Source organism: Callorhinus ursinus, unplaced genomic scaffold (assembly GCF_003265705.2).
Source record: "Callorhinus ursinus isolate GAN/ISIS: 27379988/994484 unplaced genomic scaffold, GSC_fseal_2.0 scaffold14, whole genome shotgun sequence".
Classification (NCBI taxonomy): Eukaryota; Metazoa; Chordata; class Mammalia; order Carnivora; family Otariidae; genus Callorhinus; species Callorhinus ursinus.
In genome coordinates, this window is record NW_027397076.1 from 14665387 (window position 1) to 14690588 (window position 25202).

Here is a 25202-nt window from a genome sequence, read left to right on the forward strand (position 1 = left end):
ATGAACAGCATCCTTAACTTTAAAATGGAAAAAAAAAAAAAAAGATTTACTAGGCTTATAGTCACTGACCCCACCCTTCATTTATTTGCAATTCAGAGAGGGAGTTTTATTACTCATCTATAATAACAAACAAAAAGAAGTAATTATGCCATCAACCTAAAAAATAACAATAGTGAAATGGTGGGTAAAGGGATTGGGAACAATATTAAATCCCTGATTGAAGACACAATAGTCAAAATTTGTAAAGTGCTGTTATCTTCGTGGTTTATAAAAAAGAAGAGGGTAGGAAGTGTTTACAATTTAAACTTTCATTTTGCTTTGCTAGAAGGCACAAGGGATTTGTAACATTTTCACACTTCAGTGGAAATTAAGTCAAACACATCATACACCCCCAAGGTAGCCATAAAAGCACTCCCAGAACAGTAAGTGTACCTTGGTCGACAGCAGCTTTGTCAGATACATTTCTTTTACTTTGAACTTGTGTTTTCCTCGATGTCTTTTTCCTTGCACATCTTGGAATGCTTCCGAATCTGGTAAAATCTAACGGGAAGACAGTAGAAGCGTTACCCACGGAGACCATTCGTGCTACAGAAGGCATCCAATTCAGGGGCAAGCACAAGAAAGCCTGAACTCACCAAATGGCAGTGGTCTTCTGAGTATTCCACATCTGAATGCCAGAGAAAGGGAGAGAAAACAGTCTATTAAAAAAACCACCACGGGCTAATTGGCCTTCTCATAAAATGCCCCATTTGTGCTATGAACAGAAGAGGTTACTCCAGCTCTTCCACTTGAGCTCTTCATAGCTACATTTTTTTTTTTTTCCCACCCTGCTGCACGTTAAGATCTTACAACGTGAAGACAGAATGGGCCAGGGCCTGGAGTAGGAAGCAGGTTCCCAACAGGCTGAGTGGTCCCTTGCTGGGGGTGGGGTAGGAGAGGTTCAAGCCTTACTCATTAACAAATGCACCCGGGGCACCCACTGAGTGCCAGGGGCTCCCAGGCAAAAGGTAGTGATAAGACAGACCTAGCTCCCTTCAATGGTGTTTACATCCTAGCCGATGAGAAACTTTCTGTGACTAATTATAGTTATTTAACTGGAATTGTGATAAGGCTTATGAAGAAGTATATACTAAGAAAGTAACTAATGAGGGTCCAACCTACTCTGGGAGGTTTCTCAGAGCAGGGATGTTGGAGCTGAACTTAATGACTGGAGTTAGCCAGGCAAATGGAGGAGACCCTAAGGTGGGAAGAACCGACGCCCTCCTGGGATCCAAAAGAAGGGCAATGAGTTGGAGCTCCCAGAGCAAGCGCGAGAGTGGGCACAGAGTGAGGACACCCCTGAAAGAAATGTGGCAGTAAATGGGGGGAAAAGAGGGATTAAGGCACTAGGTTTTTTGTATTGAAGATGAGGGAGACTAGAACACCTTGAAACACTAAGGGAAAAACTGCAGTAGGCAGGGAGCTATAGAAAGTTTAGGGGAGACAAGATTATCTGTGGTGTAAGAATGTGTGGAAGGCTGGAAAGATTGGGGTGGAAGGCACAAGTGAGAGATTGGCCTTGGACGTGAGGAAGGAAAACCCTGGGATGCCAGGGGAGCCACAGAGGAAGAAATGGGCAGACACAGGTGGGGTGGGAGGTTTGGTGCCGGACGTTGAAAGAGTTGTGACTCCTGTTTTCTCTGTGAGGTGCAGGATCAAATCAGCTGCTGATAGAGCTCTGTGGGTCAGAGAGCTCTGAGGAGAGAAGGTAGAATTCTGGAGAACACAGAGTGAGTTACCTAGAGAAACAGTGCGTTTAGGCTGTATTGAGGGTCCCCCGTCATGTGGGCACCATGAATTTATAATGACTCCAATCATACTTTCCTCCAGTGGCTGCCTGGGTATAGTTCAGAAAAGGCCAGTAGTTGGGTTCATCTATGGCTGGGGTTGTGACTGAGACAGTGGTGAAAGGGGACAGGGGCAGGAGGTTTGAAGGGTTAGCAGGGGAGTGATCAAAATGATGGTTCTCAGCTGAACTGGACAGGGAAGAAGCAGAGGCATTGACTGCCCTGAGGTCCCCTGAAGAAATCCAAATGCAAGATCCCCAAAGAGTAAGCTCTGCCAAAGGCCTGATCTTTGAAGCTTAAAATACAAAGCTCTTCCACTTTTTATAACACAAGGACACCAATTCCCCTATGCCAGAATGACCATCAGCCTCTGCAAGATGCCTTCTCTCACTATAGCCAGATGTAATGATGGACTGGGGGGCATCCCCAAAAGGGTGTCCTACAACCTACCAAATTATCCTTTCCATTTAACTAGAGTCCCTGCATTCCCTGTTTGCACTGACTAGGTCTTGGGACCTACCAGGCTGCCCTTAGTATTGAATCCAGGAATCAGGAAGCCTCCCCTCCAGTTGTGTGTGTGAGAAGTCCTGCCGGTGAGGCCCAAAACCCTTCTAAGGGCTGAGGACTGATTGTCTTGGCTGGAGTATAATTTCTCTGGAGACCAACCTGAACCAGGATCTAGGGATTTTCTCAAGGCACCATCACAAATGTTTTCTTGTCCTGAGGCTATCAGGGAGGTGGTAGAGAGTTTAGAGACCAGTTTATATACTTTCCCATAAAAGCTCCCCATTTGGTTTGTCTCAATCACTTTCTGGGAATTTTGCAGATGCTATCAAAGGAGATTTGGATTTCTAAGTGGATTATCTTGTTTGTTCAGCACTTGCAGGGCTGTGTGACTATCTACAAGCTTCCCTCTTAGTTTGCCAGAGGGGTCTCCTCTATTTGCCCCCATCCTACTGAGGAGTTGGCATAGAGCAAGGAAGGCTCAGATTCTGTCCTGAGTTTAGGGCTGTCAAGAGGCAGCAACTTCCTTAGTACTGGGCAGTCCCGGCCAACTGCTCTTTACTGTTTCCTGTCCGCCTCCTTGCAAGGCTCACATTTTGAGGAACAGAAACCGATCAAATGGCTTTTCTCCAATTTCAGAGAATTACATAGCAACAACTCAATCTCACCTTTGTGACAATATATCTGAGAGAGGCAAAAAGCGATACTTTAGAAAGGTGGGTGAGATCAAAAGGTTAACATTATATTGGTTACCTGAAGGAAAATTTGCTATCTTCTTAAAGACCTTTATGGTGGATCCATTTGATATCTGAAAGAAAAGGTAAAAAATATATGAGTTTTCAAAATTTAATGTATTTCTCAACTTCATCCAGGAATTAGATAGCTGGATGGATCTTACATTCTCTCACTTATTAAATATTTATCAAGAAATTCTGTGTTCTGGGCACTGTGCTGGAGGCTGGGGCTGTAATGATGACCAAGACACTATCTCTACCCTCAAGGAGCTCACAGTCCTGAGGAGGACACGGACAGCGCAGTGAGGTGTAGTGAGGCTGGGAGGGGGAGGCCAGGGTCTTGGGGCCACTGGGAGGTGGGCCCGCACTGGAGGAGGGGAAGATGAGGCTGTGCTAGGATGTACCCCAGCCTCTCAGAGGTCAAGAGAGGCTTGGGCCACTAACTTTTTGAGGTTCCTACTATATTAAGAAATGCTGAAACAGGTGTTCAAAAGCTGTGTTATCTAGAGCTGGTGTCTAATCCTATGACAGAGCAATTTCACATCTAGACATATACCCAACAGAAAGAAGCATATATCCTATTTGTCATTGCCCCATATTGGAAACAACCAAATATCATCAATGAATAAATAATTGGGAGTATGTCCATACCACAGAATATAGAACAATGGAAGTGAGCAAATTATTTCTACACACTACATGGGTAAACCTCATAATGATAATATTGAGCAAAAGAAGCCACACAAAGGAATGTATATATACTGTGTGATTCCATTCACATAAAGCTAAAAAAAAAACCTAAATGAACACAAAAACAGTCAAACTACGATGTTAGATATTTGCAGGAGAAAGAGGGGTTAGGGACCAGGAGGGGACTTCTAAAGTACCCATAACGTTCTACTTCTTGACCTGAGTGGTAGTTATAGGACGTGCTCACTTTGTGATCATTCATCCAGCGGTACACTTATGATTTCTTCTCTTTTCTGCAGCTATATCATATTTTTAAAAAGGAGCTTTTGAAATCATAAGAATTGCATACACTTTTAAATAAAAACTTTAAAATGGAAGTATAACTTACAGGAAGGCACTTAACGTTCACTAATATTAAGTGTGCAGCTCAGTGAATGTTCATTTAAATACATACCTATATAAGCACTACCCACATCAAGATATAAAATATTTCAAGGTCCCAAGAAGTACCCCCATTATCCCCTCCCAGTCAGTAACCACTGTATCCTCAGCCAGAGGTAATCACTGGTCTGACTTCCATCTGTTCTTGAACTTCATTTATAAACGGAATCATATAATACAGCTGACCCTTGAACAACATGGGGGGTAGGGGGTACTCCCCCCCAAGCCTGCACATTTGAAACTCTACATAGAACTTTTGATTCCCCTAAAACTTAACTGCTAATAGCCCGATAGGAAGCCTTACCAAGAACAGTCAACACATATTTTGTATGTTTGTGTATTATATACTGTATTCTTGCAATAAAGCTAGAGAAAAAATATTAAAATCATAAGGTACATTTATAGTACTATACTGTATTTATTGAAAAAAATCTGCATGTAAGTGGACCTGCGCAATTCAAACCCGCATTGTTCAAGGGTCAACTGTATAAATATATTCTTATGTCTGGATTCTTAGGGTCAACATAAGGTCTGTGATGTTTATCCATATTGTTGCAGCTACCAGTTCTTTCTTTTAAAATTACTTTGTATTATTGCATTGAATGAATATACTACAAAAAAACTGTCATACGATAAAAAGATAGAAGTATTGATACATGCTACAATGGGAATCTCAAAAACAATATGTTAAGTGAAAGAAGCCAGTCACAAAAGACCACATATTGTATGATTCTATTTATATAAAATGCCCAGAACAGACAGATTTATACATACAGAAAGTAGATTACTAGTTGCCTAAAGCAGGGGTCAGAAGAATGAGGAGTGACTGCTAATGAATTCGAGTTTCTCTTTGGGGTGATGAAAATGTTCTAAACTTAGATTGTGGTGATGATTGCACAACTCTGTAAATGCACCGAAAACCATTGAATTGTACATTTTAAAAGGTGACCTTTATGGTTATATAAATTATATCTCAATAGAGCTGCTAAAAAAAACTGCCACAGATTTTAAATTCACACATTTGACAAATAAATGCTTTTACCACACTGACACACTATTGCAATACCCATGCATACCCTCTTTTGTCAATAAAGTCAGGAGTTCTCACCTGAGGCCTTTTGGGACTGTGGAACCCAGCACCAAATGGCCCTCCAGTGCAGCCCTCCCCTACAACCAACCAGGAGAAGCACTCTTCAGGCCAAGGGGACTAGATGCTAAGATGCAGAGGGCAGCCCTCGCTGTTCTGAGGGGCTAAGTCCACAAAAATTTCAGACAAGGGGGCCTTGAGGAAGAGGCAGGTCAGGGATACACAAATCCTTGCCTTCATTCTGGGATTGTGGAGGGAGGATTAACGCCTTCGCTTGAGAACACTGTCAGCTCAGTGCTTTTCCCCTCCATTCTCAAGTTCTAATACTACTTTGGACCCAGCCTTCCCCAGTTGGGAAAAAAGTAGAAACCTAGAATTACTCCTCTGGCCTGCTGCACATTTCGTTATCAGAATGTACAAACCTTCCTAGCAAGCACCAAAGGCTTAAAGCCGAATCTCCTTCAGGTTGCACCCACAGAGGAAGGAACAGAGAGCAGAGCCGACCCTGCAGAGACGCCCCGAGCGAAGCGGGCCAGCCAGCTGTGTCTAGCCACCTGCTACCTTGAGGCCAGAGGCCCCCAACCGCTGGGGTTCACGACCACTTGGAGGGAGCGAGAGTACTGGGCGGGGGCTGGCTGGGCCATCAGGCCTCTGACAAGTGTCTCCACCGTGGATTCTGAACTCTTACTGAATTCTGCTCTGCTGTTATTGCCAAACATCCTCTCCTTTCCCCTTGAACCATTCGTTGTTTTCTGGTTGATTTTTCCATTCTCCTCCGTATTTGATGCAAGTAAACACTCGGCACAGGCACCCCCTTAGCAACACTCAGACACCAAGTTTATGAGAATGTTTGAACAGCGTTACAAAATTCCTCCCCGTGAAGAGCTGGATATGCTCGGTTTCTAAGCCAATAAATATCTTTTTATAAAAGGAAGCTGGTGATTCATTCTGGGTAATTGTCAAAGAATGAATCCCAAATGGCTCCTGTTGAGTGTTGAGCCAATACTCCACTACTGTCAGATGCTTTGTTTTGCTAAACGTGCGCACCCTTACTCTATAATCACAACCACCACGGATGGGCCTTCCGATAAGGAGCGCTGCCAAAAGTTCAAATGTCTTTTCAAGAGCTGGCAACGACTCACTGCTGGCACCGAGCTCAGGCACTGGGAGAGCGCAGACGCAGCTTGCACCAAGGAAATTCTACTCTGAAATTATCTCCCAAGAGCAAGTGCAAAAGCATTTTATTAGGGATGAGTTGTGTGTGTGTCTGAGCCTGTGTGTGAAGTGTATTTCTAACTTTCACAGCTGCTCTCGGGCTGGAACATTCCCCCCCACCACGTGACACTAACGCCATTGTAAGACAGAAACTAGTTTATTTACAGATGTTGGGGAACAGGGTGGGGGGAAGGTTTCCATTTTCTATTTTGCATAAGTCAGCTGCTGCCGAGTTAAGGACAGAAATGCCTTTTTGAAAAGTGCCACAGGATCTAAAGTGTTAAAAATATGATGCTGTTTGTTCCATCTGAGGAGCTCCAAATGCTTTCCTAAGAATGACTCATTAATCCTCCTGTACTCCTGTGAGGCAGAGAGCATCCTCTGGGCCCCTACTTTAAGAATGAAAACCAAATTAAATCAAAGAAAGATTAATGTCACTAGATGGATCTGCGGCAGGAATGTTTCTCCAGCCCAGAGCAGAACTGGTAACACAGGGCAATTTCAAATTAAATTCCTTCCAGTCTCACAGTGCTCCAGGATTCAATGAGACAAGAAGGCTATACCCCTTCAATGATGACTGGCCCATGTTGGAACAGGGTGGAGAAAACTGTAGAGTCCTCCATTATCAGCATTAGGAACTGTGACCACACAGGGTGAAAAGGACTCATGTCAACAATTTAAAATCACTCCTGAAATAAACAGAAGGTACACATCCTCCAAACCATGTGCAAGTGAAGGTGGGATTTCTTTGTGGTAAAATACTACCTCTGTGGCATAGGTTGAAGAAAAATCCATAAAAATAGATTTTCTACATATGTAAGATTGAACTTATATTTAATCTTACAAAACTGCCATTTTTGTAGATAAAAATGGTCTAATATTGGTAATTTCATATTGTTTAGCCTAAGAGAAAAGCTGGAATTTTAGCCTAAGAATTCTATGGAAAATTATGAAATATTGTGATACTTTTTTTTCTCAAAAAAATGGAAAACACAGTAACCAATACAAATCACCATGTGGAAACCCTTACCGGTATCTCTCATTCCTAAAACGTATTATATGAAAACAGAAATTTAGGGCGCCTGGGTGGCTCAGTCATTAAGCGTCTGCCTTCGGCTCAGGTCATGATCCCAGGGTCCTGGGATAGAGCCCCACATCGGGCTCCCTGCTCAGCGGGGAGCCTGCTTCTCCCTCTGCCTGTCGCTCTCCCTGCTTGTGCTCTCTCTGACAAATAAATAAAATCTTTAAAAAAAAAAACAACAGAACTTTATTCAACTAGTGTTGTCCCTGCGACTACTCATTAATTCTGCTCTCCCCTCCTACCCCCTTAGCTCTTCTCACTGACACCCCAAACCTGGAGGCAAATGAAAAGGAATCTTATTTCTCCGGGCCAGAGGGATACCCTTGCTCAGTCCATTAGCAAAGGAGGCTCAGGGCTCATCAGAGCGTTTGGAAGGGACCCATCAGAACGTTCTCAACACACAAATCACACGTGCGGTTTTTGACACTCAGGACATAACCCTAAAGGATTATTGAAACTAGTTAAAATGCCAGTCGGGCTCCTGCTGCTTCTTTGGGTACTTGGAATTAAGCCTGGGCCAGTAGCAGACTCCCTCTGAGGACTATTAGAGAGAACCTAAACTTGTCCCCTGGGACCGAGTCTGGCCTCCAGGAGTAATGCCTGAAATTGGGAACCTAAGCGCTCCCCTGCTTTTCCTGGGCTCTTGGATGCTGAAAGAGCCCTTGTATCTGACAAGGGCAACCACTGTCACGTTCAAAGGAATATTGGCCGTCAATGATGTTAAAGCAGAATTGGAAGGAAGGAAGCATTTTGATAAACTCACAGACATGAGGTTCATCAGAAGATTTTAAGAGACGTTACCTTTTCAAATTTGACATCAGTGAATGTAACTACCAGGATTTCTCAAGACGTGGTCCAGTTTCTTAGCCAAGGCTGCCTTTGAGGCCAGGGCCATGGGCTCTAGGCCGGGCTCCAAGCAACGAGAGGGGACACTATCTCTAGCATGATTCCTTTTGCATCTGCTTCTAGCCTTGGAGCCTCAGTGAGAAGAGCCACGTGAGCTTGGTCAAGTTTCTCAGCCTCCCTGTGCCCTAGAATGGGAATAATGATAGGCTCGACCTTGCCGGGCTGTAGCGAGAACTAAAGCAGTGGCTGTTTGTAAGAGCCCCTGGAACAGTGTGCCCAGTGGACAAGAGGTACTCCCTGCGTGTTAAATAAATCACCCACGCTGTGAGAGACCTTTAGAGATAGTCAAATCCCTTCACTTTAGTGTCACGGATGACACACCTGATTGGAAGAACCCCTGACTTCACCTAACAGACACTTTGGAACGTTCTTATGAGCTTTAAATGTCATCTGAATGACAGCTTTGGCATTAGCGGGGACCAACAGTGGTATTAGCACAGGCCTGTTACGAGAATATTCTTCAACACCACAGTGGTTAGCCGTCTTTTCTGCCCTTGGACTCTCGCAGCTCAGAATGAGAGGTGCAATCTGCAGAGGACATTTCCTGCCGGACACAACACCTGTTCCGCCCACTCAATGCCACCCTCTAGCAAGGTGTGAGGGTGGTAACACCATCCAGCAAAGGGTCACACGGGGGTGCGGGGGAGGGAAAGAGAGCCTGGACCCAGAGACACCCCCCCCGACACACACACACAACTGATCTCATCAGCTCCAGAACACACTGCAGTTTCCTTCATAGTAAATGACACACAGTGACAGCCAGTTAAGGAAGCGTTTGGGGAGGATGTAATTATAGGGGAGAAAGATTCCTCTGGCCTAATGTGTTTGTAGAGACGCTCATTTTACCCCTTGTTTGCATGGGACAGAAGGAGACTGTAGCAGAAATTTGCCCTCCTCTGCACTCATCTGATGGAAAAGGAAGGCAAGAAGAGCACCTTTGTAGGGTTGTTGTGAATGTGAACTGCGCTTATGCACGCAAACGGCGCTGTGGTCACGCACGCAAACGGCGCTGTGGTCACGCACGCAAACGGCGCTGTGGTCACGCACGCAAACGGCGCTGTGGTCACGGGAGAAAGCGGTCTTGCCCACGCCCAGGTTTGGCGAGGATGCCATCCCATAGAGGACAGAGCATGGCCAGCAACTGGGGGCTCTGGAGGTTGCATCTGGCCCATGAGATTCTATATTTTTGCTGTGCCTTCAGATCCCCTCAAGAAACCTGTTCTTCAAATATTTGGACAGTAAATCCTTCAGAGGAGACCAGCTACACTCTATTTGCCCTAAGGACAGAACAGGCAAGAAGAAACGGGCTCCCACTCCAGCAATAAGACTTTGTTTAGACAGTAGGAGGAACTGGCCGTCACTAAAGATTAACTTTAAAACCTAACTAATTTGGGCTAATTGGAGGGAGATGAGTCTGAATCACTTAAAATTCTGAGTTAGACCCTATTTTTAAATGAAATATAGTTTTTTGCTTTCAAGCACTTACAGTGACTCAAACTAGCGTGCTTTAGTAAATGAATAAGAGTGGTAATTAGCATCTTGTCTCTTTGGAGAGAAATGCAAGCTCCAGGAGAAAATTTTTTAACGAAAGGGCAAAAGTAAGCTTCGGCCTACCCCTGCCAAATTACTCCAGATTTTAAATCTGCGGGGGACCTACTAAACTGAGTATAGATTTAGGTGGCTGAGGGTGCTTGTGGATACTTTTTTCTGAGCAGTCTTTGAAAAACAGGGTATTTGAGATGGTCCAGGCATAGAGAGCACAGGGCCAGTGACCTCCCCAGTTTCCTTCAAGCTCTCTGAGTTTATCTGCCTCACGGCTTAGCTTTTTAAACATAAGGAGAATCCTTTAAGCCCTGGTGTCCTAGTCTTGTCATTTATTACCACCATGTGGCAATGCTAGGGTATGAAGCCAATAAATCATTTGGACGGGAAGTGACTCCAGGCCGGATTAATTTCATTATCATCCTTAAGCAGATAGGTGTCTAGCACGGCCGATGTCTCCGGTGAGGACTGATGTTCTCTCTGTCCTGACAGCCTTCCCCTGGCCTTGCAGACAGATACGGTGGTTCTTCCCTTTCCCTGCTGGAGGGGCCTGTCCTGCCTTTTTCTGTGAAGGGCAGTGCGTGGACACACCCCCCTCCTTTGTGGCCCACCTCGTGCCCCGCGGTTGCTGGGGGACTCCAAGAAGCCTGACCGCCGTCCCCGCACAGCCGAGCAAGGCAAGCGCGTCAGTCAAGAGCACCCGTGGCGGTGTTCCTTCCAGACTTGCTGAGACAAACTCGCTCCCCAGACGCAGGGAGGGAAGGAGATGGCTGCCAGGTGGCAACCCTGAAGTTCAAACTGAAGCCACGCTAAGGCCCCCTCTAAGGACTTACACGCGCAGGGCAGCATCCCCGACCCTAACCCCTCCTCCTCTCCATTAAATTCCTTCTGGGGCAGTGCGTCTCGGGAGTGTGACGCACAATCAGGAAAGTCCCCCCGGGGAGTTTTACAAACTCCAACAGCTCTTGGCAAGATGACTCCGAGGTTGGAAAGTCTGCGCTGCAGGAGGGTGAGTACCGAGGCAAGTCGTTACTCCGTAGCTTTCTCTGCCAGCTGCTCTCCAGCAAGGGCTCCAGGGACAGCACCTAGCCAGGTGTCACCCAAAGCAGCTATGCCCAAACTGGCTTGGAGAACCACTCAGCCAAAGAGCCCAAGGAAGAGGCATCCTCTGTCCTCTCTTCCTCAATAGTCTCTGCTTTGAGGGGAGAGCCTGCAGGGTCCGAAGGCCTTCTTGTGCAAACACATTTTCCTGGGACTTCACAGGCATGAAAGACAGGCGGCGCTGACTTTCTAGGTGGCCTGGGAAGCTGCTCCTGCTGCTCGGCTACCCGGAAGGGCACCTGCGTCTGTGCATCTGCCCCGCCATCCCCGAGCTCCATCTTGACCCTCCTTCACCCAGAAACTCTCCCATCGGCGTGGCTTGTGGCGCCCAACTCCTGCCCATCCCTGAGTCCCTCTGCTTGTCTCCGTCTCAAGAGACATGACGTCATTTCTGGCCAACATCATTCCTCACCTGAAATTCTTCTAGTGACAGCTTCCAAGGGCCTCCCGATTACCTCGTACCTCTTCTATCCATGTTCCATACACACCACAGGCATTTCTGAGACACAAATCCCTCAAGATCCTCCAGTGGTTTCTTGGGCCTATTTTGGGGACCAAAGTCAAACTCCTGACGAAGCTGACAGGGCTGCACAATGTGTGCCTCCCCTTCTCGCCTCCCTCCCTGCTTCTCTGCCGTCCTCCCTGACAGGCTGTGGGGGATACTGGTTAGGCCACAGACCCTGGGGCCCAACTGTCTGGGTCCAGATCTTGGCTCTGCCACTGGCTAGCTGCTAGTAAACCTCCCTGCGCCTCAGTGTACCCATCTATAAAGAGGGTTAATAACAGCGCCTACCTCATAGGCCTGCTGTATAAAGGATGGAATGAGCCCAAAGAAGGCGCAGTGCCGAGGACAGAGTCTGGCAGAGTGAGGCTTTCATCACATCGGCTGTTGTTGGATTGTTGGCTCTCACTGCCACCCCCGCGCCTCTCGAGTTTTAACCAGCTGACAAGACTTTCTGTGGAAGAACATGTGGGGTATGCTGGCGCCCCATCCCGGCCCGGTTAAGTTCTCCTCACTCTTCAGGTCTCCACCTAGTCACAGCTTCCTCCAGGAAGCTTTCTCAGCGGCTCTGAGCCACGGCACTGTTACACTGTAGGTGTTGCCTCCTTCCTCGTCTCCCCTCTCCCCCCGCCCCCCGCTACATTCCTGAGGCGGTAGGCTCCCTGAAGTCAGGAGCTTGGTCTCTGTTCCTCTTGCATGCAACCCCAGCACTCGGCACAGAGCAGATATTCAACAAAGATTTGGATAATGTTGCTGAATGACTCCCATGATCCCAGCATGTTCAGGAACCTTCCCTGCCTCCTTTCTCTTGTTCTGTGCAGGCTTCTCCGGCTCACAGGTCTCTGACACGTGCGCCCCATACCCACCTCGTCACTCAGCCAGCATGTGGGTCAGGGGCCCCAGGAGGTAGGACTGAATACTGTAAACAAACAGGAAATGTAGAACTTCTTCAGGAAAAAAAAAAAAAGGACCCTACACAAAGGTTACGTGGTTCTGCGAACACCGTGGAGAGCCATGAGGTGGTGTTTCCCACCCAAACCGCAGGATGGAGAGTGACCAGTCGCATGAAAATCGAAGGCCTCACAGAGGAGGGAGGACCCAGGGGGACCGCACACCAGGACAGAGAGGGATTCCTGGGCTCTTCCAAATGAGCAACTGAGAAAGCAATCTGCAAACTATGCCAGAAAACGGTGAGAGTTGTGTAATTTTTTTAAAAGAATTTTCCTGGTTTACCTGGAGATGATCTAATTGAGTCAGGATGGGGCTCGGGGAAGAAGATGTCGAGGGCTCAGCCCCACTCTTACCTCGTAGTGGCCGATGGTATTTAGCTTTGTTATTCCATCTTCAAGAATCACAGATGAACTGTCAATATCCAGCAGCTCTTTTTGTCGTGTACCCACTTGTAGCTCTGGGAAGGAAAAAAAAAAGAGTGTATTTTGTTCTCCTCTGACATTATAGTGAGAAAGTTTAAATGCTACTCTGTAATAACCGTAGCAATTATTATTTAGGGATACAGCTTAAATAAAGTGGTTAATATTTGTCTGAAGATTTGGAGATATCTCAGCCAGACAGGTAGCCTGAGTTTTGTTTTTGTTTTGTGTTTAGGGCTTTGACTTTTAAGACTATGTTTCCCTGAAGCTTATACTCTGAGGCTAAGCCTGGAAGTAAAGCCAATGAGAACACAATAATGTATCCTTAGAGGGACGAAGCTCTGCAGAAAATTCCAACAACAAATTTGTATGTTCCCAAGCAGGTGCGCTGTGAACAGTCTCCTGGAGGTCCCTGTGGGGGTGCACTGGTGGGCTAATATTCCAAACCACACACCTCAAGCTCTTTTATGGAGGTTGCCAGCTCGTGCCCTAGGGCCAGAATGTGGCCCACCGGTGTGTATTTTTTTGTGTGTGTGTGAACCTTCACAGTGTTTTGCTTATTACTAATGTCAATTCAGCACCAACAGTCAAAGATCAGGAGATGGCTCATAAAAATTCAGACTGAGTTCTCTTTTATTTTTTTTTTTAAGATTTTATTTATTTATTTGAGAGAGAGAGAATGAGAGATAGAGAGCACGAGAGGGAAGAGGGTCAGAGGGAGAAGCAGACTCCCTGCTGAGCAGGGAGCCCAATGCGGGACTCGATCCCGGGACTCCAGGATCATGACCTGAGCCGAAGGCAGTCGCTCAACCAACTGAGCCACCCAGGCGCCCCTGAGTTCTCTTTTAAAAAAACGGGATCATCCGATATCACTGACCCCAGCGGCCTGCATGCAACCACTGGCTGAAGCTACATGGCACTACCCCCTTAGATGAGCTGTCCTCCCCCGGTGAAGTTGGGCCCCACCATTTCCTGGTGTCGTAGGTGGGCCAGCACCCCTTATTTTTGACAGTTGCTGCCCCTCCGGGCCTCTGAGTTCATGAGCCTCTGCTAGAGGAGGTCTCCCACAGTGACTCTGGGATAGGATTTCAATACAACCTAAGGCTGGCTTCGAGGGTTTGCCTTGGTTTTCTGAGGCCGGCCTTGGAGGTCGTTTGCAAGATGATCACGGCAGCAGAAGCCTGACAGGCTGGGATGCTATGCTCCCATTTCCCATCAGACTACAACGTGAAGCCTCTAGGAGACTTGTTCTGCTGCCTGCCTTCCCCTATCAGGAGGAACTGATGGGCTCAAGCCCAGGAATGGCAAGAGGATATTACTGCTGACTCCACATGGCAGGGCTGAGGCCCCTGGGCTGTGGGCCCCTTGTGCCCAGCTCCTGGCAGCCAGAGCCACACACTGGCGGGAGGTAGGCTTGCAGCAAGGAAGGTGATGGTTCTGGGTCAAGTGACGACGGCCTCCCGTCTGGGGCTGCCTCTGTGATCCCGCCTCTAACCAAGTCACCTACCTCGGCCAAGCTTCCAACAGTCCACCCAACAGAAGGAAACAGAAGAGAAGCTGAGGAGAGGGGCCTTGGCGGCCCCTTCTTGGAAGCTGAGTCACATAGTTGCTGCACATCTGCCTGGCTTCCCGCACCTGCCAGGCCCTGCCCCCAGGCTTCTCTAAATGGCCGTTTAGCGGGAGCTTTGGCCTTGGAGGGCCAGGTGGGATGATTTTAATTGCCTGCTTAGTCGGAGCTGCAAGTCTACACTGAGGGGAGATGAACCTTGTTACGCTGTCACTGCTGTGATTTTACTCTTCTTTCCTGTCCCATTATCTGCTATAAAATCCCACGACAGTCTCCGGGGAGGGCTGCAGGGAGCTCAACTTTAAAACAGTGATGAACATTGGAGTGGAGTAGAGCTCTGTTAGCTCGCTCATGCATATGCTCTCCTTTGCAGATACCAATAGAGCCCGAGAACGAATTCATAGCAGATGCTGCTTCGGGGTGGGGGGAAGGATGGAGACCATACTTAATGCAGGATGCGATCAGCAGCGAGGAAGATGACCTTTCTAGTGTGCTGGAGTTAACACCCAGAGTCTGAGCCACCCACTAATGACACACTCGGTATCACAACAAACAAATCAAATGCCAATGCGAAATGCAACACACAGAGAGGGCACGGGGTTTATGCCTTTTTGTACTTCTTGATGCAAGGTGAACCCATTCAGTCTCAGGGTGAGCAATCTCATGAATCTGATTTACAAACATAATATTTTTTTTTAAAAAAACCAGTGTCTTTGAAGGATAATGCTTCCTAGAAAGAATCATGCTGCTTGTGGGAGAGCCGTGCAGGCTCTGGGCCCCCAGACGTGCCCCTGGGAGCTTCAACAAGCAGAGACTTACATGCCATGGGCAGGGAGAAAGGGAGAGGCGGTGGGAGAGGCGTTCACCGGGGATCGGGACGGAATAGCTCCCTCATTGCCTTACCGAGACCAATTTCGTTCAGCTGAAGTCCATAAGGAGAGCCATTTTTGCTTAGGAAAGCCTGGAAAATCTTTTCTTTGGCCTGACCTATGGTGTCACAATCAAGAACATTGACTGAAATGTTCCGACAGACATCTGCGCTCTCATTTTCCGGGATCTTTTCAAAGATGACGTTTAATGCCTGCAAGAATACAAACAGGTTTCCAAGTCTATTAGATAATTGCAGTCTGAGAGGCATTCATAAAAGACACAAACCTTGGCGCATCCTACTAATACATCTGACAGCACGTTAGCAAACACTGTGTCGCATTATACTACTTTAATCTTTACTCCATAATCCATTCTTTTCAGGGATAATGGAAAAGAAAACAGAAAAGTGAAAACTCTCATTACAGAGCAAGCCCTGAATAAATATATCTGAGAGTAAAACATATATATATATATACACATAAATATTCTAGAAGTGGTGACTTCTAATTTCATCCTCAAAAAAAAATTTTTTTTTGAAAAAGCTTCCACAGCAGATGAAGGCAGGCTGGTGATTATCTGTTTTATTAACAGGACCACAGAGTCCCAGAAGTGAAGTTCCAGGTGACAAGAAAGGTCAGGAGGTCACCATATTGATCCTGCCAAAGGAGGTCACTTTTTAATGTGCAGCATTAATGACGAGAACATTTATCTCTCCCCTTCACTTCGATATCCTCAGACAGCTTCCCAAGCCCTCATTAAAACCCCGAGGTCCCCACCCTCTACTATTATTCTTGCATGAATTACTTTACATTTCAGCACTGTTATTTAATGTTTCATCAGTTAACACTCTCCCAGTGCAGCAAACCCTCAGAATCGATGGATGGGGGAAGGAAGACCTTTGTGAATGTGTGAAAAGACAGAACGAGGGAGTATAGGGAGTATTTCAAAACAAATTGAAAAGCAATTTCAGGTTTACTTTGAGAACGTGTGAGCGCACGCACGCACGCACACACACAAACACAACAAAGTTTACCTATTACAGCTCCTCGGGGGAACCGATTCAGGGAAAGGCTAAGATCTGTAATTGGCATAGCACACAGTTTGGATTCGAAGGCACCGTGGTGATCGCAGAATCAAGGGTCTGGTGTGAAATGCACAGTGAACTTGGCTACCATGAGGGGATGTAAAATGATTACTAGAAATGTTTTTAAAAAATGGAAACACGGTTAAGGGGAGATTGGGGATCCTTAGGGTTCACTCAACTTTTAAATGGGTATAGTAACAGTACATGCCTTGTAGTGTTGTTACAGAGATTAAATGAGATGATGCACATCATAGGCTTGGCATAGGGCTGGGCTGCTGGGAAGGGCTCGATGCTGATGATGAGGATGATGATGATCAAAATGGTGAGTGATGGTTTCCTGTAACTTATCAGAATCTTTACTGTGGCTAGTGTTGTGTTCCTTCCTTAGGAGACTGCAAGAGCCTGCTGAAGCTGAGCAGCCAGGGCTCAGACTCCACGCCCTGTACCCAGCGGGGTGAGCAGCCGTTCTAGGGGCCAACCCCTCAGTTTCCTCTGCCGCACAGTGGGAGTCACAATGGCAACTGCCCCTGGGCTCCAGTGCTGATGAACTGAATTAACCTCGGGGCGCGGAGCACAGGGTCCGGCTGGCGAGCCCTCAGGAGATATGACAGAAGGACTAGGGATGTGGGAGAGGGGATTGCAAACTCTGGGAGGGTTTCAGAGGCATGTCTTCTTGTCACTGCCTTTACACCTTGCTTCCGCACTCCTGCTTACAATTACATGCAGTAAACTTTGGTCCAGTCCCAACTAAATGATTCACACTCTGAGGCCGTGGAGTCAACTCTGGGGTTAAGCAGGGATCTCGGCCCTGCAGTTCCCTTCTTCCCTAGAGGGTGTCTCCCTCGCCTGCAGTCTGGGCACACTGCGGATCGGGGCCAGTCACAGCCAGGAAGGGAGGCCGAGCACCCCTCTGTGCACAAACCCGGACACACGGGATGGTACAGAAGGCCGGGAGTGTTGGCAGGAGGGCAAGAGCTGAGCGGACCGTCTAGAAGGAACCAGAGTCCTCTCCCTCCGCCTTCCTGGTTCAGCACGTTTATTGACACGCTGCCAACTTCACTGCCAGGCACACCTATTTTAACCTTCCCAACATCCTGGCTAGGGGGCTGTGTTCTTATTATCCCCATTTTTTTTTTTTTTTTTAAGTAGGCTCCAAGCCCAATGCAGGGCTTGAACTCGCGACCCTGAGATCAAGACTTGAACTGAGATCAAGAGTCAGACGCTTAACTAACTGAGCCACCAGGCACCCCCTACTTTATTAAGTAGTATTATCCCCATTTTTGAGTGAGGAAATGGAGGCACAGAGGGGCCAAATAACCTGCACCAGGGAGGCCAGTGGGCACCGCGAACCACTCAGTGACGGGGCTCCCCCCGACTCCTGCTCCCACCCACAGCCCAGGAATCCTGGGCCTCCAGGAGCCCTCTTTTAGGTCAGGCTGGAAGCAAAGTCCTGAGCGAGACTCCCGGCACAAACAGGGGTTCTGGAGGTGTAAACACGGGTCCTGCCCTCACAGTCTGTGTAGACCTGCCCGTGTCTTCCCACATCTGTCTGCCCGCTGGTGCCGCACAGGGGGAATGGGGGTGGTAACGGTATTTCACGGGGCTTCCAAAGATAAAGACAGCCAGAAAGCACCTTTTAATCGGAGCCCCAGCGATCCCAGCTTGTTTAATAGTTTGATAGGTATTTGTGAAATAACACTCTGTGACTACCTATAGGGCACCGTTGTCTATAACAAAAACACCTCTTTATAGGCAATACATGTTCTACTTAAAAACATAACCAAAAGGAGAAAAAAAATCCTAACTGGATGTAAAACAATGTAAATCTGCCACTGCCACCACAGCTAGATCGGTGGAAAAAGTAAAATGGTATTTTATAGAGGCCACAGGGAATTCTGAGAGTCAATCCGGACACAAACTGATTTTGTATGCTGCTAACGCTTAGTGCTCCAACAGCAATTTCCTAAAGTGTAAGTGGGGTCAGGGGCTCCCAGAGTGGGCCCTACCTCTTCACCCCACCCCAGGCTCAGAGAGCACACACTGGGCTTTGTCCCCCATTGGGGAAGATCCCCCACGGAAGCGCCATCTCTCCCCTTACAAACCCATTTAGCCAGAATCTTCCCTGTGCCCTACTCAGTGTTAGGGGCTGGGGTACAGGATAGACCTTAAGACATAGTCATTGTTTTTGGATAATTCACAATACGTTTGACACACTAAAGCATCATCTTTGAAACAATATTTAGCCACCAGGTGCAACAGCATCCCCCTCAGTCAGTGTTGACAGAAAATTCAAGAAGGAAGGACAGGAGGGCTGAGGGCTCTGAGCACAGGCATCAGACCATCCGGACCACCCCCTTCTGGTACTTAGCTGTGAGAGTGTGGGCAAGTCATCTCATTTCTCCGAGCCTTAACACTTCCTTTCCTTCCCCTTCCCCTCGCCCCTCCCCTCCCCTCCCTTCCCTTCCCTTCCTTTCCTTTTTCTTAGTAAACTCTACTACACCCAATGTGGGGCTCGAATTCATGACCCTAAGATTGAGTCACATGCTCTACCGACTGAGCCAGCCAGGCACTCCTACACTCTGTTTCTATTTTAAAAGGAGTGACAAGGTTACTAAATAATGACACAATAATAGCAAATTAAGGAGTGCTTCCTGTGTGCCAAGCACTATTGTAAAGTATGTCTGTGTATTTGTATGTAAGAATCTCAGAACCCTTATCTCATAGATTGTATTATTCCCATTTCACAGATGACAAACTGAGGCACAGAGAAGTTGCGGAAATTGCACAAGATCACCCAGCAAGAAAATGGTAGAAGTGGCACTCTAGCTCCATGTTCTTAAACCTTTGGTGATCCTGCCTTTTAAAATATGAAAATGTTTTGTAAACTAAGCACAGTCCAAATCTATAGGATGGCAATTAGTCTTCAATACCCACAAAAGGCTAAAGTGCTCAAAAATCTATACTGGTCTTTTCTCCAGAAATTTGTTCCTGAATAACTCTGGCTTTCCCTATTCCTTTGGCATAAATGTATCAACAAAGCTGGGACAACAGATATGGTTAGTGGTATATGGCCATTTAACCCAGTTCTGGCCAATGAGATAGAAAGGGAAAGGGTTTCTACTCTAACAGAAGGGAAGTGTAGTGCTTGGAGCTGTGGCAGCTATTTTGTGACTAGGTGGGAGGCTGAAGAAGAGCACAAAGATGGTGACCCAGATGAGCAGATGGACCAGCCTTGGGCGGCTCACCTCCCAACTTTCTGCTCTAGAATGCAATTCCATGTTCTTACTATTTCAAGCACCATTATTCTGGTTTTTCTCTTACTTACAGCTGAATGTACCCAACCTGACAGAGCTCACTTTGTTGATGCTAAGGTAGCTGAATTCACTCAGTGATACCCATCTACTTTGCACCTATTGTGAACAGGGCATTGCAGAATATACAAAGTAGAAAGCTAGCCCAGATTCTGACTGGGAAGTATTTGAAGACTGATAGAACAACTGTGGGATGTATACAAAGAATTCTAATACCAGATAGAAAATAGTAGGTTAGGTAGACTGCTTTAGGGGTTCAGAGAGTGATTACTTTTAGCTTAGAGGAGGTTTTTCAAAGGGAGAGAAATCAGAGACTGCATGGAGGAAGGGACATTTGAATTGGGTCTGGAAAGGAGCTGTATGAGCAGCAATACATGAGGAGTCCTCTGGACCACGACATACTTGGCTTCAATTCTGGTGAATAATAAGCTTAATCTTTTATTCAGGCTACTAGGTCATGAAGTCTAGATAAAAAAGATCCCACTTCCTTTGGGTAGAATGGAGGGTGGAGGACTTGAAGAACTGTGCTTGCCCTTCCAAAAATCACCATCTGCCATCTGAAGGTTTCCATTACTATTTATGGAAACAAAAACTGAAGAAGAGAACACTGTTTTAGGTTTCTAATAATCATAGTCAGCTCTCATATACAGCATGTTGAACACTCACCATTTACTAGGAGTTGTCTTACATGCTCTGCTAATTCACTTAATCTCGCTCTGTGCATTTAATAACTGCTCAGCGAAGTGGACACTATTATTAGCCTCACTTAACAGATGAAGAAACTGAGACAGAAGGAGGTTCAGAGACGTGTCTGAGATCACAGAACTGCTGAGGGTCATCGATAGGCTCCGTCCATACTCTTGACTGCAAACTCAAAAGGCCAATCAAGGTGATAAACACCCAACGGCAGTCCCAGTCTGCCCAGGGTTCTTGATAAATGCTCCCAGAGCAGACAGGTTGGATGCAGACAGCCTCCAAGAGGAGGCTGAACCTCTCTGGCTTGGCTTGGCATGGAACCCCGTGGAACACACTCAGTCTGGAGGACCCCGTGGGCTGGTGCAAGTACCACCCACTGGCATTTTTATGGAGCTCACGTTCACCCAGAGGAAAGAGGACCTTTCCCAGCCTCTACCACAGCCTGGTGTGGCCATGTGACTACACTCTGGCCAATGAGATTAAGCAGATGTGTTCTGTGGCAGCCTCTGGGAAACTTCCTCAAAAGACAGCTGGTGACCATCTGTCCCATTTCCTATAGCCCTACTGATGTCCTGCTGGCTGGAATGTGGAAGAAGTCTGCGTGAGGGGTGAGAAAACACTTTGGACCATGAGGTGGCCTGAGGACAAGAGACTGGGGGCCTGGGTCTGTGAGGATGTCCCAGAGCAGAGGCACCCACCAGCAGCAGACTGCCCACCCCAGAACGTCATGTGGGACAGAAATCAACTTCCCTGTTGCTTGAGCCCCAGGTAGCTTGCGTCTCTGTTTCCTGCAGCAGAACTGAATCCTAATGGATTCAGTAATGTGCCTATTACCCAGAAGGGTTCTTGGAAGGGTATTCGGAAGATGCATGGCCCAGAACCCAGAGAAAGGACCATTCTCCCGTAAGCGGGTCACAAACCAGCCCTTTGGGTAGGTCTTGCTCAGATTTATCATTGTGGTCTCCTGTTCACATCTGTCCGGTGGGATGCTGTGTGCCACAGGTTGTAAACGCACCGATGGAGGGATTATGGGTAACATTTCTAATAGTAACATGAGCTTTTCATGACAGTGGATTCAGCTAATCAACTCCCTGTATCACCCATGGTCAGTAAATCACCAACCAGAAAGATGGTGAGAGGACACTGTGCTTAGTAGACCTTACAGTTGACAAAAAAAACTGCTCAGACAAGAAAAATGATTATAAATAAATGATGACATTTATTTACATTAGATTACATCTAATGTAATCTAATGATTACCTTAGACATCTAGCCATCTGACATCGATTATTTTCTGACCTCATAACAAGCATACAAGTTTAGGTTTTATGATCACCTGTTTCTAGATGAAGAAAGAGGTTTAGAGAGGGTTGGTGACTTGCCCAAGGCCACTAACAGCCCGTTAGTAAAGGGGTTGAGCTCGGATTCACACCCACGACTGTCAGACTCTAACCCCACACCTCTCATGCACTAAGCTACACAGTAGCGAGACGTACAAGTACGTTCCTGGTTCACTAGTGGTTTTGCCCACCACTCCTTCACACAGCTTGGTGGTTTAAGGTATCAAGGAGATAGAAAAAAATAAGGCTGTGGTCGGGTGGGGGGGCGGTGGGGAGCTGGCAAGGTGACTCAAAGGCAGGGGAAGAGGCATTTCCCCATACTTTTTGCACACTTTGGTGGGGAGAGGCTGATCCAGCTACCTCATTAACTCCTCAACCACATTCTTGGCTTGTAAGGGCAGGGATGTTGCTGCATCCTTTCTGTGATGTCTTATAATACCTAGAAAGTAATTTTAAAAGAATGTATTACAAGCCAGCCACTTTATCACAAAAGGTCTTAGGCCAATAACTGCTTTCATTAAATAAAACCTATAAAATATATTTTTCTAATTTCATATGAGAGCCAAATGAAGGTCAAGAGAAAAGTCTGGGGGCACCTGAGTGGCTCCTTCAGTGAGGCGTCTGCCTTCAGCTCAGGTCATGATCTCCCAGGGTCCTACTCAGTGGAGAGCCGGTGTCCCCCTTTCCCTCTGCCTCTCTGTGACCTCCCCCCGCCCCCCGCGCTGGCTTGTGCTCTCTTGCTGTCAAATAAATAAAATCTTAAAAAAAGAGAGAGAGAGAAAAAAAAAACTGGTTCTTTTTTTTTTTTAAGATTTTAGTTATTTATTTGACAGAGAGAGACACAGCGAGAGAGGGAACACAAGCAGGGGGAGGAGTGGGAGAGGGAGAAGCAGGCTCCCCGCCGAGCAGGGAGCCCGACGCGGGGCTCGATCCCAGGACCCTGGGACCATGACCTGAGCCGAAGGCAGCCGCTTAACGACTGAGCCATCCAGGCGCCCCAAGAGAAAAAATCTGGTTCTTATACCCAACTGGATTTAGAGGGGGTTTGGAGTAAGAGAGAAAAACACTGCTTCCAGAGGTTCAGTAGAAGCAGCCCGAGCCCAGAGCTCCAAGTGCAAGGCTCAGAAGCTTCTGAGCTGGGGTTTTCCTTAAGCTGGAGTCGGCAGCCCTGGGGCGGCTACCGGATGCCCCGTAACGCTGCTCTTGGCTGCCCTACATCCCCTCTCCCCTCCTTTTCCTTCCCGCAAAGACAGAGAGCCCAAAGATTCCTGGATCAAGGAATTTTGCCTGCCCCCAGCAAAATAATGAGGAAGGAAGGCCTTTTCCATCTTGAAGAAAAAAATTAAGTTAATGGGGAGAATTTCCTCAAATGTAAGTTTCTGTCATAAAATTTCTATACTTGCTAGCAGTTGCTAACATTTGTTCGTGATACAGTCAAGTAAGAATCTGTCTTATTTAGCCCAAAATGACTGGTTTCAGTACTTTCGGCTTAATATGAATATGTCACAGTTTGGTTTTTGGCAAAGCACCCCCATGAGTTTCAGACTGATGTAGAGTAATGAGGCATTTCCACTAGTGTGTCCCCAGAAAAAGAGGAAAGAGGCCAAGGCTTTTGGGGTTTTAGGGTTTAGGAGGAGGGCAGATTCTAGTTCTTTTTCTCTATTATGTCAGGCTCTAGATTAAGAGCTGGCAAACTTTCTGTAAAAAGCCACAGAGTAACTATTTAAGACTCTGCAGCCTATGTGGTCTCTGTTACCAGTACTTGACTCTGCAGCTGTAGCAGGAAAACAGCCACAGACAACAATCAATGAATGTGCATGGCTGTGTTTCAATAAAACTTTATTTATAACAATAGCCCGCAGGGCCACATTTGGCTCACAGGCTCTTGTTTGGTGATCCCTGCTGTAGACAATGGTGACTTCAAATGTAATACTGACTTTGACAATGTCAAAAAAAAAAGGGGGGGGGGGCTTTCCAGAACGCTCGGTGAGACGCGGAGCAGCGGTGGCTGCCCGAGCTGCGCCCAGCAACGCGCTCCTTCCTGCTCCCCCACACCGGCCTCGGCCCTCTCACCGGCTGTAGAAAATGGTGAAAGAAACCACTTACTATGATGTTTTGGGGGTCAAACCCAATGCCACCCAAGAGGAATTGAAAAAGGCCTACAGGAAACTGGCCTTGAAGTACCACCCTGATAAGAATCCAAATGAAGGAGAGAAGTTTAAACAGATTTCTCAAGCTTACGAAGTACTCTCTGATGCAAAGAAAAGGGAATTATAGGACAAAGGAGGAGAACAGGCAATTAAAGAAGGTGGAGCTGGTGGTGGTTTTGGCTCCCCCATGGACATCTTTGATACGTTTTTTGGAGGAGGAGGAAGGATGCAGAGAGAAAGGAGAGGTAAAAATGTTGTGCATCAGCTCTCAGTAACCTTAGAAGATTTATATAATGGTGCAACACGAAAACTAGCTCTGCAAAAGAATGTGATTTGCGATAAATGTGAAGGCCGAGGTGGTAAGAAAGGAGCAGTCGAATGTTGTCCCAATTGCCGAGGTACTGGAATGCGAATGAGCACTCATCAGATAGGACCTGGAAAGGTTCAGCAAATTCAGTCTGTGTGCATGGAGTGCCAGGGCCATGGGGAACGGATCAGTCCCAAAGACAGATGTAAAAGCCGCAATGGGAGGAAGACAGTTCGAGAGAAGAAGATTCTAGAAGTTCATATTGACAAAGGCATGAAGGACGGCCAGAAGATAACATTCCATGGTGAAGGAGACCAAGAACCAGGACTGGAACCAGGAGATATTATCATTGTTTTAGATCAGAAGGACCACGCTGTTTTTACTCGGCGAGGAGAAGACCTCTTCATGTGTATGGACATACAGCTGGTTGAAGCACTGTGTGGCTTTCAAAAGCCAGTATCTACTCTTGACAACCGAACCATCGTCATCACCTCTCACCCAGGTCAAATTGTCAAGCATGGAGATGTCAAGTGTGTGCTAAATGAAGGCATGCCAATTTATCGTAGACCATATGAGAAGGGTCGCCTAATCATTGAATTTAAGGTAAACTTTCTTGAGAATGGCTTTCTCTCTCCTGATAAACTTTCTTTGCTGGGAAAACTCCTACCTGAGAGGAAGGAAGTAGAAGAGACTGATGAAATGGACCAGGTAGAACTGGTGGACTTTGATCCAAATCAGGAAAGACGGCACCATTACAATGGGGAAGCCTATGAGGATGATGAACATCATCCCAGGGGTGGTGTTCAGTGTCAGACCTCTTAATGGGGCCACTGAATAACACTGCTGGCATTTTATATGCAGTAGTGAATGAGTGAAGG

At 46.9% G+C, this 25202-nt stretch overlaps 1 protein-coding gene and 1 pseudogene across 3 annotated transcripts in view; one reads left to right on the plus strand and one right to left on the minus strand.

Moving 5' to 3' along the window:
* Positions 1–25202, minus strand: part of PLXNC1 (plexin C1) — a 147147-nt gene that overhangs the window by 9907 nt on the left and 112038 nt on the right. For all 3 annotated transcript variants that reach the window (XM_073900505.1, XM_025881430.2, XM_025881431.2), the window contains 5 exons: positions 15470–15647; positions 12934–13037; positions 3084–3138; positions 636–667; positions 433–540 (listed from right to left, as the gene is read on the minus strand). In XM_073900505.1, the coding sequence (XP_073756606.1) occupies positions 433–540; positions 636–667; positions 3084–3138; positions 12934–13037; positions 15470–15647 (477 nt within the window). The remainder of the gene's footprint in view (positions 1–432; positions 541–635; positions 668–3083; positions 3139–12933; positions 13038–15469; positions 15648–25202) is intronic.
* LOC112832078 (dnaJ homolog subfamily A member 1 pseudogene) lies at positions 23891–25148 on the plus strand (annotated as a pseudogene).